Raw genomic sequence first — 16140 nt, forward strand, 5'->3', positions numbered from 1 at the left:
ACAGGCCATTGCAGCTTTGAAGGGCCAGCTTCCTGCCAATATGGTTGTCTGTGGATTTTCTGGCTCTGTATTGTTGCAAGTCCAGGGCAAGAACTGGTAGCAGTACCTCTTTCATCCAGCAGATGGCAGAACATTCAGATCACTCCAACATGCAATTGTTTAATTCCTGGCAAGAGTCAGTTGACTGGCGTGGGGATAGGAGGTGGGAGCATTCTAACTTGTCCGTGATACCATTAAACTGAACTGCCAGACCGGGCCAGGGTGTATGTGTCATTTTAGGTGATGGAAAGGGTTACAGGAGGTATTTTCACTGCGGGATTTTGTTCTCATGAAAAGTGGGAAGCTGACTGTTCTGGAAGTGTCTGTGAGTCACTTTGATTCTGCTTAGCTGTGTAATGCTGCACACAACAGGTGTGTGTTTCTTGCTTTGTTCTTTGATGGACAGATACAAGGACAAATAGTATTTCAGCACAGGTTATTTCCTTCTTTTTGTCCCACTCCCTGCAATATTTGAGGGAGATCAAGGCATGCACCACTATAGCAGGCTTTTTTTTTAAAGTAAAATTAAATTGCCCTTTTATTACGTGGTGAAAGTTGCTGCAAATGAGAGACACCCTGTTCAGAGAATAAGGTAATCCTGAGATTTGGATCAGGCCTAATTCTATCCTTTTATAAATGCACATAGGAGAAGGGCTGTATGTCAGTCTTGTGCAAATAATCTGGGATTTGATCCCTGGAATCTCCAGGTAGGCCTGGAAAAGACTATCTGAAATCCTGGAGTGCTGCTACCTGTCAGTGTTGATAATATTGAGCTAGATGGGACAATGGTCTGACTCTGTATAAGACAGCTTCCCATGTTCCTAATTTTCTAACATGTCAACAATGGTGATGCACTGTGAAGACGGCATAAAAGTTAATCCTTTTCTTGCATTTGCCAACTAAAACAGAATTGTATGCGAAGCATGGTACGGAATGTATTCAACTAAGTCATACTCAGAGTAGATCCATTGAAATTAAGGAACCTAAGTCATGTCTGCTAATTTCAATGGTTAGCATTGAATACCTCCCATAACGTTTTGACATCTACCAAGGGTCATTGCTGTAAATTATGCATTTGAGAGTACCTTTGTAGGGGCAAAGGGCCTGGAGTTTTCGTCAAGGGAAGACTAGCAACGATTCCAGCTGTAGCAGACTTGTGGAGTGCAAAGCGGAATTGTCAAGATGATAGTACATTGCTGGAGAAACAGTTGTGAGCACCGTGCGCATATTGCAACCATGCATACACCACAACCATGTATGCACACTCTACTCTTCCCCCGCCCTGCAATTAGGCTGAAATAATTTATGTCAAGCCTAATTTCACCAGGGGTACAGGACCTCCCAGGTACAGGAAAGGTCTCTGCTGGTGCGTGTGTGCTCCCAGGTGCTATGCTGGTGACCCATGGTATAGTACAGTGATATCCCATATAAGTGTGTGTGTGCATGCACGCTCATATGTCGATGAGTAAAGCTAGAAGAAGGTGTATAGTGTACAAGTCAGAAACATGTGAGGCTCCAGAATATGGTTCAGTATATGTCCTCCCTGTCCGCTATTCCAACACTTGACAATGAAATGTGCAAGGCGCTGTCATGCCATGAGGAGAATGGGAGCTTGGCTGTGTATTTTATTGTATTTCTTGTGTTCACCGCCCAGAGAGCTATTGCTAGTCGGGCGGTATAAAAGTCTAATAAATAAATAAAAATAAATAAGGACATTGCCCTTACAATGTCTGGCATTAGTCCGCATAGAAGCTGTTGAGGGCCATTTAATCAAGGTAGGATTTTACTCTAGGTGAATTAATTCAGAATTACAACCCCCTGGTTCTTTATTCACAGTCATTAATGTGGATAAGAAACCTTGCCACCAATATGCATACACTGAATGAGCAGAAAAATAATCCAGTGGATTTATGTAGTTTATAGACTGTAGGCAGTTTATTGACATGTTGCCCTCTAAGTGAAGGAATGTGCAGAATCAAGTCCACTGCTGTCTCTCCTGGCCTATAGAAGAAGGGACCTGGCAACTGGAAATTGCTCTCAGCACCCACCCATGGTGGGGAAAGCAAGTGTCAAATGCAAGCCACAACTGCTGTGCCCAAGTTATAATTCCCAACAAATGGCCTGTCTATGCTAGCAGTGGCTGCTGTCCTTCCTTGAGTCAACACAGGAAGTGTTGCATCAGTGGTGTCTCTTGCTCCACACTCCCAAAAGAATAACCTTTTGTGTTAGAGGGGTGTGGGGAGAGAGGTATACATACTTTCACATGTGGTGGACATGTAGTGCATTGGTTTAGGATACAGGTAACCCAAGATGTAGGCACAATTACAGCCCAAATGCTGCCATTGGATCCCACAGTAGCATTGCTGTCAGTTTATGAAGGTGAGGCTGGTAATTTGATGTATTAAAAACTTACTGACATTTCTTTTTGTGGTAGCCAGACTCAAAGTAGCTAGACTTTGGAGGTCATTTAATATAAATTCCTTGAATGAATAGTACCAACTGTTTGGACCTTCACCTTGATGGAAAAATTGACCAAAAAAAGAAGAAGTCTGAAACCATTTAGACTCAAACTACCAGTGGAGACTTTTATTCCACATGGTACTGTTTTTATTTCATATGCATTGAAACAAGACAGTGATTGTCAACCACTGATAATACGTGGATTATTGTGGGAGGAGACTGGGGTGTAAAGGGGAAAGGAAAGTTGGTTGGAAATCTGACTTAGCAACTTTATGCCCATACTTCTGATCTGAGTTCATTATTGTTGTTTTCCTTCTGTTTATATGTAAAAAGCAATTAAAAAATAAAAAACCAAATGTAAATCAAGTGCAGAATACACTTCCAAAAAACCCACAGGCAGTGTCCTGGAGAGAATCTGTCAGAAAGAGGCACTTGTCTGCTCAAGGGGGACAGCAGCCAGTGCCCATCCCCATACTCCCCTTCCAGTGGGAGAAGGTGAGTGCTGAGAGTGATTTCCACCACTTCCTATACTGGCTAATGGAAACAGGTGGTGATTTTGATTCCAACAATTCCCCATTAAGGGGAACAGCTACATTGCAAAATACCCCCAACTGGGAATTTGGAAAATCTAATATACCATAATGAATCAGACCATCCTGTTTGCTACAGAACTTTCTGCCATTGGCAGCTAGGAAGATGTTTAAGGGAGATTTGTGAGCACAGTTCAAGCATTCAACTAGTAGGCCAGAGATAAACTGTACCTCAAACTGGAGGCTATACTTTTGGCTAGTGCAGCTGATACCCGCATTGATAGGTTTTTACTCCAGGTATTCATCTAAAATGTTTGAAGGTCATTGAGCTAGCTGTAGTCACAACATAAATTCCATAGATTGTTTTTGTTGGAGAAGAGGCTTCCTTCTTTTCATCTTAAACTTGCTGCCCATGAATTTCTGTGTAGACCCCAAAGCTTTTGCATTATGAGAGAGGCACAGAAACATTAAGGAAAGTGAGATGAGCCACCCACCCTCTTTCTTTGAGCTGAGTAGAAATCTTAGGCTACAATCCAATACACACTTACCTGGGAGTAAGTCCCATTGAACCCAATGAAGCTTACTTCTTAGACATGTATTGGATTGCAGCCTGAAAGGAGGCTCATCATATTTCACAAGTTGGCAGGAACAAGGCACAATCAAAGGTGATGTCCACACAAACAATGCTAGTCGTATATAAGCAAGAACAATAAATTATTTGTGTACTTCCTTTGTAATATATGTTTCCAGTATCATTGCTGAAGAAGTTTGTGCATCCTTCCACATTTTGCTTGCTTTAGGGACATGTTGTTTACTGCCTTGTAGGCTGTTCGGAAATACTGTCCACATCATGTAGGACATTATCTGGGAATGGATGTTCATGACACACCTGATGTATCCCGATCAATCCCCCTCCAGCCAGGCATGGTGATCACCATTGAGCCAGGTAAAAAGACACATTATCAACAACAATATTTACAGAATTGCCATTCAGTTGCCAAATATGGTACTTTTTCCTAAGTTGCCATCCTGAGAATCCTGGTTCTTACATTTTAAAAAGGATTCTTGCTCATACAGCTGCAGTGAAAAGCTAGAGAACATATAAGCAACCTCTGGTAAAACCTCTGACAGTCGCTTGAGGGCTGAGCAAGACTTCAGTGGCTAAGGGCAGGGGCCTAAAATACTATACAGAACACTGTATGCTTGTCCTAAATGCTGTGAATACTTATCACATATTATAAAACCACAACCCTGTAGGTTAGGCCAAGTTAGTTCATCAAAATCTCTTTAAGGAACGAGATTCCACAGGTTTACTTCATTGTTGAAGTAACCATGATTCAGTGTCTTAGCTATGTTTTCTTTTATGACAAAAAAATGAGAAACCCCCAGATAAAGAAGCCTATTGGTTGGTAAGGCTCTATACACCATAGTCATGTATTTAGGATCAATGTGTAAGATCATATGTTTGCACTTTAATAATGCATCATGTAGAAGGAAGCTTGTCAGTGGCTGTAATGATCTCCAGTCTCCAAAGAACCACAGGTTTATATGTCTTCTAGTCCTTTCCTTGATCTTGGGCAAAGAGATTTGCTGCTGCCATTTCATATTCACCTGTATGGCAGTATAACACCTGTCTGGTGTGTGCTAGCAAGAACAATATAAATCTGCTTGTAGGTTGAGATCATCTTCCGAGGCCCTGTTGTATGTTCTGTCACCAAACAAGGTTCAGTTAGTGGGAATGGGGGACAGAGCCCTTTCTGTAGCAGCTCCCCAGTTACGGAATTTCCTTAGACTTAAACTTTCCCCATCCCTTTGACTTTTAAGCAGGCAGTGAAAGTGTTTTATTCTGCCTAGCCTCTAATAGTTTTGAATTTGAGATTGAAGGCTTTAATTCTACTTTTTTATTTTTAATACTTTACTTTAATTCTATTATATTGTTTAAATTGGTTTGTGGCATTTTGTTTTGCAAACTTCCTTGGTAGCCCTTGTTAAAGCCAGAGAGCATTATAAAAATGTATATATAAAGCTCAATATCCATAGCATGCTGCAGTACTGTGAGGGTGAGCAAGCAGTGGTGATCTCACCTTGTCCAAAGTGGGTCAAGAGAGAGTTCAAAGCAGGATCTCAAAACATAGCTGCCTTTCGCGGTTTTGAAGACAAACAGCCACTGCAGTCAGTGGAAGACTTCTTTCCATGTGATGTCTTGCTAAGAGGCAAACGTATGAATCGAGGCTAGACACAGATGAATTCTTAAATATATAATATCTACATCTATTCCCCTGCGATTTAAGCATGTTGCATATACGTTTCAGTAGATCTTCTAGCTAAGAGCTCTTCTTTCTAATATCCTTTTACATGTTTGACATGTCCTTGTGACGCCCTTCCCTGGCTCTCCCTGTCAGGTTCCTACCTGCGCGTGGCTACTGCCTGTCACTAGGCACCACCAGGGACTCCACCAGTCCGGACTGTCCTTTTTTATTGTTTCTCTCCCCGCTCTAGCACAGATCTCAACAGATCCCCCTGCTAGGCAACCACCAGTCACGTCCTAATACTAGTATTCCCAGAGACTCTGAATACTGGTATTGTTATTCTCTTCACCGCTGCCACCATTTGTTACAGTTCCCCTTCAGCCTTGGTCATTACCTTACCCTCCCTTCTGGTCTGTGAAACCCCAGCCAAGGATCAGGCCTTTGGTAAACCAAATTAAGTATTTATTAAAGATAACAAAGCTAACAAGATTAACAAGATTTCTTCTTAAGGCACATAAGCATATGGTTTTACTCAATACTAATCCGAACTCCACCCCCCTCCTTCTCCACTCTCTCCTGGCAAACAACTCTCTAAACCCCACCAAGCAACCCACTCAGTTCACCTCATCCACCACCACCACCTCCCAGATTCCACTGTCTCTCTTCCTTTTATACGTTCAGCCATTTTAAACACTCAGCCAATCATCTAGCATTCTACTGCCCATTCACTCCCCCTCCTCTTTCATTCCACTTACCATGTATCTTCTAAACAACCAACACTTACCATATATACATTAATATAGGAACATCACAGTCCTCTCATCTTTTTTTTTTTTACTTTAAACCACTGGTTTTCAAAGTATAGCAGGCACCTGCAGAGGCATGGATAACTATCCAAGAGACTGTATCGCCCAACTCCACCTTGTCCCAACTAATGCAGTATACAAGGTTGAGGTTCTTGTATTGCACCAGTACTGAAATTGGTGGGATGAATCTTACTTCTCACAACCTGCTCCTCTAGAGTCCCTTCTCTAGCGTAGGCCCACATAGCCTTCCTCACTTCTTTCATATATTTGTCTCGGGGCTAAAATGAGTGCAGTTTTTATTTGTTAAAAGTGGAGAGGACTGGGCAGTTGATTACTCAGTCTGAGAAAATGAAACCTTTATTCATATGCCTTGCCTTCTAAATCATATTTGATTTTTGAAATATTAAGTGGTTTATAAATGTTTTTAAATAAATAAAATAAATAGTGACATGCTACATATTTGTGACATAAATTGTAATCCAGGCCCTTTATTTTGGATTGCACCTTTTATTTCCAGGCATCTACATCCCTGAGGATGATGTGAGTGCACCTGAAAGATTTCGTGGCATTGGTATACGCATAGAAGATGACATTGTAGTGACAGAGAACACACCATTAATTCTGTCTGCAGACTGCCCAAAGGAGATCTATGACATTGAGCAGGTCTGTGGCTGCAGCCCTTGACTACTCTTCACTGCCTTTGACACCTTGCTAAAGTATAGATCAGGAAATAATCTCTTCCAGACATAATATAGTCCTGTATAAAACATTTTTAGGATTGCTAGAGTGGGTAGAATTACTGTTGGGAAAATGTTACCTGCAAGAAAATGTGTGTTAGCGTTCTTGGACAGCACAAACTGTGTATTGAAATGGGTAAAATGTGCTTCAATATTTTGACAAGTGTTCTACTGTGATGCAGACGTCAAAGAAATCAGGCACAGAAGCTAGATTCCACACCTCACTATCTGGACTATTTTTGCTCTTGTGCACATTTTGTAATAATCTTGTTTGTTAGTTGCAGTGGTATATTGAATTGTGGCACAGTTGTTCCTTACAGTCTCTCAGATTGGGTTTGGGGGGCTGGTCTGAATTTTAGCTTTCCATGAGATTGCCTTTTATTTTAGTGTTTCCCCCTTGCAAAAAGTGATCTTTTCAAGATGTCCCAGCTGATGAATCAAGACACAAAACCTTAATATGTAAGGCTTTTTTTAAAGGCAAAAAGACCTTAAGTGTTAGGAAATATTTTGATGTCAAATTCAGTCTGTTATGTTTCTGAATAGCAACTAACAGTCAAATCCTATGAGAATGAGATATGCCTAAGACTATAGTGGGCTTAAGCACATCTCACTTTAAGGTCAGTAAGTTACTGGCAGGAAAATGTTTTAAGTTTAACACCCACACCATCTGATACCACTTTAACGGGCATGCATTCCCCCAAAGAATCCTGAGAACTGTAGTTTGTTAAGGATACTGGGAATTGTAGGTCTGTGAGGGATCGCCTAAGAACTCTCAGCACCGTTAACAAACTACAATTCCCAGATTTCTTTGGGAGAAGCCATGACATAAAGTGGTATAAGAGTGCTTTAAATAGATGGTGTCCATGTGGTAAGCTAGTCTGATGGATGTGCATGTGGTCTCACTTAGGATACTTGCTGCAGGATTTGGGTTACTTTTTCTTCCTCACATTTTCTTCCTTATTTCCTTGACTCTTTGAAGATCCACTGAGCATAAGGAAAGGACATTTTAAGGCTGCTTTTAAGTTTTTGATTTTGTATTTAGATGTAGATACCTAAGTACAAAATATATACATTTTGTATTCAGTGTCTTGGATCCTAACCTTCCTGCCCTGAGTGAGAGTTCATGTTTACAGAATGAGATTTTCTGCCTCCTTCCTTCTGCAGCCCACTGCACCCTCCAAGACTCTTCTCTCTGCTCTGCTCCATTCTCAACCTTTGAGAATGATACACGATTCATTGTTGAGAGCTGCAATGGGAGTGGGGAGTTGGTAGAAATCTTGTTCTCACCCCTGAATAGAGGAGCAATTTCAGAACCCAAGCCATGTGTTACGTTTCCCTGGCCAAATACACAGAGATGGTGACCAGTAAAAAAAATCAGTCCTCCACTTCCATGTTTTTTTCCCTAAGACAAGCAGCAATTTAAATGTAACTGAATCATTCTGAACTGATGCAAGATATCGATATTTTTGATACTCATACCTAATGTCAGAAGAGATGAGATGTAAACTTTAGACAAATGTGAACTTTTTATTTACTTTTCAGGTTGAGACTTTCCTGTAACAACAAAATTTATTTTTGCTTTGATCCATTGATAACACAATAAGGGAATCGACTACTTTTCTGCAAGTAGAAGGTCAAGATTGTAAACAAAAACTAATGTGAATGAATGTTAATGTGGATTAATGCTTGGTATTGTTTTAGTAAGATCAAGATAAATCTTTTGCATTGGAATTTAAAGGAGAAAATGTTACAGAACTGTCCAGCAACAAGACTTTATCTGTGAAGCACTTTTTGGATCTCTGAATGAGAGATATTATATTTGTACAGTGTATTATTATATATATATTATTTATATATAATATACAAAATATTTTATTCTGCTAAGAACCAAGAATTGTGTCAGTAAAGATGATTTTTTTTAAAAAAAAAATAGCTTTACATATCTGCTTATATGACTGCCAGTGAAGTCTTTCCCCATTTGTGCCCATCTTCTTATGACAGCACCACTGAAATTGAGACTTTCTAGCTTTCTACCAATAGCAGCCACTGAAGGATTCCTTCAGAGTCTTAAATGAGTATGTACAGTTATGTATTATTTTTAAAAGGACAACAGCAGTTATATTAAGCATTAGGTTTTGTAAAAGAAAGGTCTTGGGAGATACAGTTTTATGCTACTGCTCTGTGAGGCTTCAGCACAGAAGACACTCCCAAGGAGAATCTTACACATCTGTTTCAACTTGATGTTGTCTAGGCTGATCCCTTTCTTAGGTAAAGGCAGTTCATGTTCCTTTTGCCATGATGCCTTGTTGAACACCCACCTGCTGACACATGTACATTTGACTTGTTTCTGTTCATCAGGGGTGGGGAGCAAGTAGCAGTGGGAGAAGGTGAGCGTCACCCTCCTTTCAAAACCAGCTCCACTGGTAGCATAAAGAAGTTGTAAAGAGCGTTGCTTGGCTGTATCTTTTCTTGGCCCTTATGGCATAAGCCAGTTGGAGGAGTTGGAAGTATGTGTCTACCAGAAGATCTGCACTTTGGTGGGGGGAGGGGAATCTTGGAGCTAATACAGTAATGGCCTTTTAAAGAAAGGCATAGCTCTTGAGCATCAAGCAGCTGGGCAAAACTTGAGGATTTCACCTAGTAGGGATAAAATCATTTCCGCAAGGTTTAGATCATTTCATTGTATCCCAAGTAGGCATAAAGTCATTTCCACAAGGAAGGAAAAGATATCGAAGAACTGCATTTTTCCTGTCTTGTTCCCTTCGCCCAAAATAGTTGTTGCAAGGCCTAACATACAGTTGTCTATTGATATGCTAACTAGAAAGCTAAACTGGACTATTTAATTGTATTATCTGCCATTTTTTACAGAACTTTGGTTAAAAACGTGAAGAGGTATTTTCTATATGTTGAAGGAAGTATTTTTTAGAAAAGAAATTCTTTAAAGAAGTTGAGCCCTCTGGCTGTTTTCAGTGCCAATTTCTGTATGTCTGTTATTCACATTGTTTTAAAAGCAGTCAAAGACAGTATATTGCTCTATTGGTATTCTATTTTGTATGTAACACTTGTAGAATGAATACAGCTTCCATGTGACTAAAACAGTTACTTTTTTCTCAAATACTAGCTCCTCGTCCTTATAAAGGTAAAGGTGTCCCCGCACTTGTAGTGCGAGTCATTTCCAACTCTTAGGGTGATGTCTTGCGACGTTTACTAGGCAGACCATATATATGGGGTGGGATTGCCAGTTCCTTCCCTGGCCTTTCTTTACCCCCCAGCATACGCCAGGTACTCATTTTACCGACCACGGATGGATGGAAGGCTGAGTGGACCTCGACCCCTTTTACCGGAGATTCGACTTCCTCCTTCCGTTGGAATCGAACTCCGGCCGTGAGCAGAGCTTTGGCTGCGTTACTGCCGCTTACCACTCTGCGCCACGGAGGATCTTTCAGTCCTTATAGTTCAGTACAAATATGAGCTATGAATTAAATTGTTGTAATATCATAAATGACTATCGGTTTCTTCTGAAATGCAAAGAATAGGAAGCACTCAAGATTCCAGTTATTCACTCATTTACATGCATTTAGTTTTTATCTACATTTGTATGTTACAATATTTTAGTTAAGGTGACCAGACAGAAAAGAGGATTCCTGAACCTTTAATAGTTGAATGGAAGAGTGAATTTCAGCTTAGCTAGAACCCTGAGGCATGTGTAATACATGGGCCTTGTGTACCCAGTTCCCCCACTGGTTCCCTCCCATGCCTAGAGTATTAGCTAACTTGCTATGCCAACACTTCTATCTAGTCAAAGTAGAAATTTGCACAAGAGTTTTATTTAATTACTTATTTAATTCTCCATTTTCCAAATCCCTGAGTATTGTAGGATTTATTTAAATATTCTGCATTTTGGGCCAAGGCCCCACAAGGTGATTAACATAACCAACATAAAAAAAGATTTGGCCACTGCTTGAAACATTGCATTCTTTTTCACAATGAAGACTAACAGAACTACTAGATCCACTAAAGTATAATTTTACAGTAAAATATAAATAAATAAATTTTATTTTTCAGTCGCCTATCTGTCCGGGTTAGGGACACTCTAGGCGACGTACAACAAAATTAAAAACAATACATATAAATATCAGCATAACCAAATTTAAGCTAAAAAACCATCCTTCAGTTCATAATAACATAAAATTAATCTGTCCCAATCTGGTAGGCCTGCCTGAATAGCCAGGTCTTTAAGGCTCGGCGAAAGCTGGACAAGGAGGGAGCATGTCTGAGATCAAAAGGGAAGGAGTTCCAAAGGGTGGGGGCCACAACAGAAAATGCCCTCTCTCTGGTCCGTACCAGCCTAGCTGTTCTCACCGGTGGGACTGAGAGAAGGTCTTGCGAGGCTGATCTCGTCAGGCGGCATGATCGATGATTCTGGAGGCATTCCTTCAGATATACTGGGCCGAAACCGTATAGGGTTTTAAAGGTCAACACCAACACCTTGAATTGGGCCCGGTAAACAACTGGTAGCCAGTGAAGATCTAATAACACTGGGGTGATATGATCCCAGCAGCAGCTATGCTTAATCAAGCGTGCCGCTGCATTTTGTACCAGCTGTAATTTCCGGACCGTTTTCAAGGGTAACCCCACGTAGAGCACATTGCAGTAGTCTAAGCGAGAGGAGACCAGGGCATGTATCACTTGGGGGAGCAGATGAACAGGAAGGTAGGGTCGCAGTCTCTGTATCAGATGTAATTGATACCAAGCTGCCCGGCTTACTGCTGTAACCTGAGCCTCCATGGACAGCTGGGAGTCAAGAATGACCCCAAGACTGCGGACCTGGTTCTTCAGGGGTAAACTCACCCCATTAAGTATCAGGTCAGTAATTCCTAACCTTCTTTTATCTCCCACAAGTAACACCTCAGTCTTACCGGGGTTCAGCTTCAGCCTATTCTCTCCCATCCATCCACTTACGGATTCCAGGCACTTCGACATGGTGTTCACAGCCAACTCCGGTAAGGACTTAAATGAGAGATAGAGCTGAGTGTCATCTGCATATTGATGACACTGCAACCCAAAACTCCTGATGATAGCCTGCAGCGGTTTCACATAGATGTTGAATAGCATGGGAGAGAGGATAGAACCCTGTGGCACTCCACAATGAAGAGGCCAAGGGTCTGAAACCTCATCCCCCAATGCCACCCGTTGCTGCCTGTCCGAGAGATAGGAGCGGAACCACTGCAAAACAGTGCCTCCTATTCCTAATCCCTCTAGGCGATTTAAAAGGATACCGTGGTCAACGGTATCGAAAGCCGCTGAGAGGTCCAGGAGGACAAGGAAGGTGTATTCACCTCTATCCAATGCCCTCCTCATATCAGTAATTCCTATTCATGCCTATTCTCTGCACATTTACTCAGACTTTAATAGGTAAGTGTTTGCAGCCTAAACTATGTACATTTTAGAATAGTTTTTGATACCTGGAAAGTAGCAGTTTAGGTGAGATGGGTAAACATGACAAACTATAGTTCAAAAGCAATTTTAGGAAGAGTTAAGTGTAGCTTAGAATTCAAAATCCCTTTTTATGCACTAAAGCGTAAATGGTTGGAAAAGAAGTGTATTAAACAATATTCTTAAATACTTTCTATATTTATAGTGTTGTCCTGTTTGTTTCTTATGGGAAGAAGAATGTCCTATTTTAGCAGCAGCCAAGAATTTTTAAAAATACAGGTTCGTTTGACTGATTTATTTATTTATTTATTTATTTATTACATTTGTATACCGCCCCATAGCAGAAGCTCTCTGGGCGGTTTACAACAATTAAAAACATTAAAAACAAACATACAAATTTAAAAACACTTTTAAAAAAACAATTTAAAAAGCATATGCTAAAATATGGATCATATCTTCCAAAATATGGATACATTGTAGACACAGCACTGGAGAAAATAAAGACAACTTTTTCCTAGCAACTGGATTCAGTTCTACAGGTGACCAGGGAAGTACCTGCTTACAACCTTGGATTACAGCACTAATAGTCAAGCAGCATATATAACATAGAGCTATTTTCAACAAATATACATGCAGAAATTATAGATGTGTAACATTTGAAACAGTCTCACACAGTTATGCTGCCATAAACACTCTCTTGGACAGTCTGGTAATGCAGGGAGAAAGAGATCAGCCATGCCAGCCAACCCTATGTTATGAATACTGAGAGAAATCCCACTGAGTTAAATGGTGCTTCATTGCAAGTGTGCCTAGGACTCCTGTCTTTGGAACATCAATAGTAAGTGTAGTGGTGGTATTTTTGAGTTTGATCTGTTGTGGTTGGGACCCAGACCAGTTGCGCATATTTTGTTGCATCAGATATAAAAACATGAAGGCATATACGGTAAGTGATTTACGATGCAGTGGTGCAAGTTAGAAGTACCCTGAGATTTCAGGGATATAACTGGGCGCAGAAGCTGCCCTCACAACTAAGCCATTTAAGGATTTCATTCAATATTCATTTGGTGCAGCTTGAGGACATTGACAAAGTGTTTGGACAGGTTCGTGCAACCACTTCTGTGCTAGATCCTTGCCCTTCTTGGCTAATAAAAGCTAGCAGGGATGGAACAGCCGACTGGGCCAGGGAAGTGATTAATGCCTCTCTGCGAGAGGGGTGGTCGCTGGCTGCCTGAAAGAGGCAGTTGTAAGACCACTCCTGAAGAGACCCTCCCTGGACCCAGAAAATCTTAATAACTATAGGCTGGTAGCAAATGTTCCATTCCTGGGCAAGGTCCTTGAATGAGTGGTTGCAGGCCAGCTCCAGACACTCTTGGATGAGACCGATTATCTGGATCCATTTCAGTTGGGTTTCAGGCCTGGTTTTGGCACAGAAACAGCCTTGGTCGCCCTGTATGATGACCTTTGTCGGGAGAGAGACGGGGGAGTGTGACTCTTGATTCTCCTTGATCTCTCAGTGGCTTTCGATACCATCAACCATGGTATCCTTCTGGGGAGACTAGCTGAGTTGGGCGTGGGAGGTACTGCATTGCGGTGGTTCCACTCCTACTTGGTGGGTCGGCTCCAGAAGGTGGTGCTTGGGGAACATTACTCTGCACCCTGGACTCTCCAATATGGGGTTCCGCAGGGGTCAGTTCTGTCTCCCACGCTGTTCAACATCTACATAAAACCGTTGGGTGCGGTCATCCAGAGCTTTGGAGTGCGTTGCCATCAGTATGCTGATGACACGCAGCTCTATTTCTCCTTTTCATCTTCTTCAGGTGAGGCTGTCAATGTGCTGAACCGGTGCCTGGCTGCGACAGTGGACTGGATGAGGGCTAATAAACTGAGGCTCAATCCAGACAAGACTGAGATGCTGAGTGGGTGGTTCTTCTGACCAGATGGTGGATGTCCAACCTGTTCTGGATGGGGTTGCACTCCCCCTGAAGGAGGAGGTTCGTAGCTTGGGGGTTCTCCTAGAACCATCTCTCTCGCTTGAGGCTCAGGTAGCCTTGGTGGCACGGAGTGCCTTCTACCAACTTCGGTTGGTGGCCCAACTATGTCCCTATCTGGACAGGGATAACCTGGCTTCAGTTGTCCATGCTCTGGTAACCTCCAAATTAGATTACTGCAATGCACTCTACGTGGGGCTGCCTTTGAAGACAGTTCGGAAACTGCAGTTTGTGCAAAATGCAGCAGCCAGATTGGTAACAGGGACCAGACAGTCCGAACATATAAAACCAATTCTGGTCCGCTTGCATTGGCTGCCTGTATGTTTCCGAGCTCAATTCAAGGTGCTGGTTTTGACCTATAAAGCCTTACACAGCTTGGGACCTGATGGAACGCCTCTGCCGATATGAACCCACCCGTACACAATGGTCAAGATCAAAGGCCTTCCTTCGGGTGCCTACTCCAAGGGAAGCTCGGAGGGTGGCAACAAGGGAGAGGGCCTTCTCAGTGGTGGCCCCCAAATTATGGAATGATCTTCCTGACGAGGTGCGCCTGGTGCCAACACTGTTATCTTTTCGGCACCAGGTCAAGACTTTCCTCTTCTCCCAGGCATTTTAGCATGTGTTTTAAATTGTTTTTATATTGTTTTGAATTTTAAAATTGTGTTTAAAATTGTTTTAAAAGTATGTGTTTTAAATTGTATATTTGTTTTAATGTTTTTGATTGCTGTAAACCGCCCAGAGAGCTTCGGCTATGGGGTGGTATACAAGTGCAGTAAATAAATAAATAAATAATATATATTGTCTGCCTATACCAAGATTGTGAATAATGATGGGTCTGATGCAGGACCTGTAATGCCAGAGCGCAAGCCCCGTTGAACTCAGTGAGGCTTACTCACAAGTCAACATGCCCAGGATGGGGCTGTGCATGCTTTCAGGCTTAAGCATTTACTTTCTTGGAACCAATGTTAAACTAGATGGGCTTACGTTCGTTTAATCATGGATATGCTGAAAGGCCCTAAGTATTACTGTACTTAGGGCCTTTCACCATATCCATGAGAGCCACTGTGGTGCAGTGGTTAAGGTGTTGGACTACAACCTGGGAGACCAGGGTTCGAATCCCCACATAGCCATGAAGCTCACTGGGTGGCCTTGAGCCAGTCACTGTCTCTCAGCCTCATGAAAACCCTATTCATGGGGTCGCCATAAGTCGGAATCGACTTGAAGGCAGTACATACACACACTGTTATCCACAGGACGTCTCATAGCCCCGTGCTGCAGATTTGCACAGGGGCTTGCTGCAGATTTGCTAAAGACAAAGCGCGGGGGTTGGGGGTGGCGCTGTATACAATGCTAAAGGCTAATAATGGATTCTCGAGCGATCAGCTACGCCACAGGTTTAGCAAGGATTAGTCATCTTAATTAGAGTTGTGCTGTAGCGCAGCGGGAGAATGGATGGGCAGCGATAAGAGAAAAAGGGGCCCGCTTATGGAACCAATGAGGAGGGAGCCCAGCAGTGTCCCCCCCTTCAAGAACTGGAGTTACCTGATGTGATTTTACATAGGCCAAAAGAAGTGGCAACGCTCAGGCCTCCCCGCTCAGGGATTAGGCAACCCTGGCGCCGCATTTACGGGCTTTGAGGGTACAGAGTGGCAATTTTTGCCCTTTTTCACTTCTGAGGAACTGACTTTGAATAATTCGTGGGTATCCCTTTAAATAAACCTTGGTTGGGCTCTTCCTCTCATTTTCCCCCTCCCCCGTTTGGGCTGGGCAACTTCGCGAAGAGCGAAGGCAAAACGACGCAAGGCCCTGCATAACGGGCTCCGCCCGACCAGCGCCTTTAAGAGGTGGGTGGCACGTGATGAGGCCCCGCCCCTCTACCCCTCCTCGCACACACC

General features: G+C 42.3%; 1 protein-coding gene across 6 annotated transcripts in view; it reads left to right on the forward strand.

Annotated features, from left to right (window-relative positions):
• XPNPEP3 (X-prolyl aminopeptidase 3) overlaps nt 1-10065 on the forward strand; it is a 47969-nt gene extending 37904 nt beyond the window's left edge. For 3 of the 6 annotated variants that reach the window (XM_061639234.1, XM_061639230.1, XM_061639235.1), the window contains 2 exons: nt 3855-3975; nt 6602-10061. In XM_061639234.1, coding sequence (XP_061495218.1) covers nt 3855-3975; nt 6602-6768 — 288 coding nt within the window. In that variant the 3' untranslated portion in view covers nt 6769-10061. Of the gene's footprint in view, nt 1-3854; nt 3976-6601 lie in introns of all 6 variants that reach the window. The other 3 variants (XM_061639231.1, XM_061639236.1, XM_061639232.1) reach the window with 3 other exon arrangements.
• Nucleotides 10066-16140: the final 6075 nt, after the last annotated feature.

This window comes from Rhineura floridana, chromosome 8 (genome assembly GCF_030035675.1).
Source record: "Rhineura floridana isolate rRhiFlo1 chromosome 8, rRhiFlo1.hap2, whole genome shotgun sequence".
NCBI lineage: Eukaryota > Metazoa > Chordata > Lepidosauria > Squamata > Rhineuridae > Rhineura > Rhineura floridana.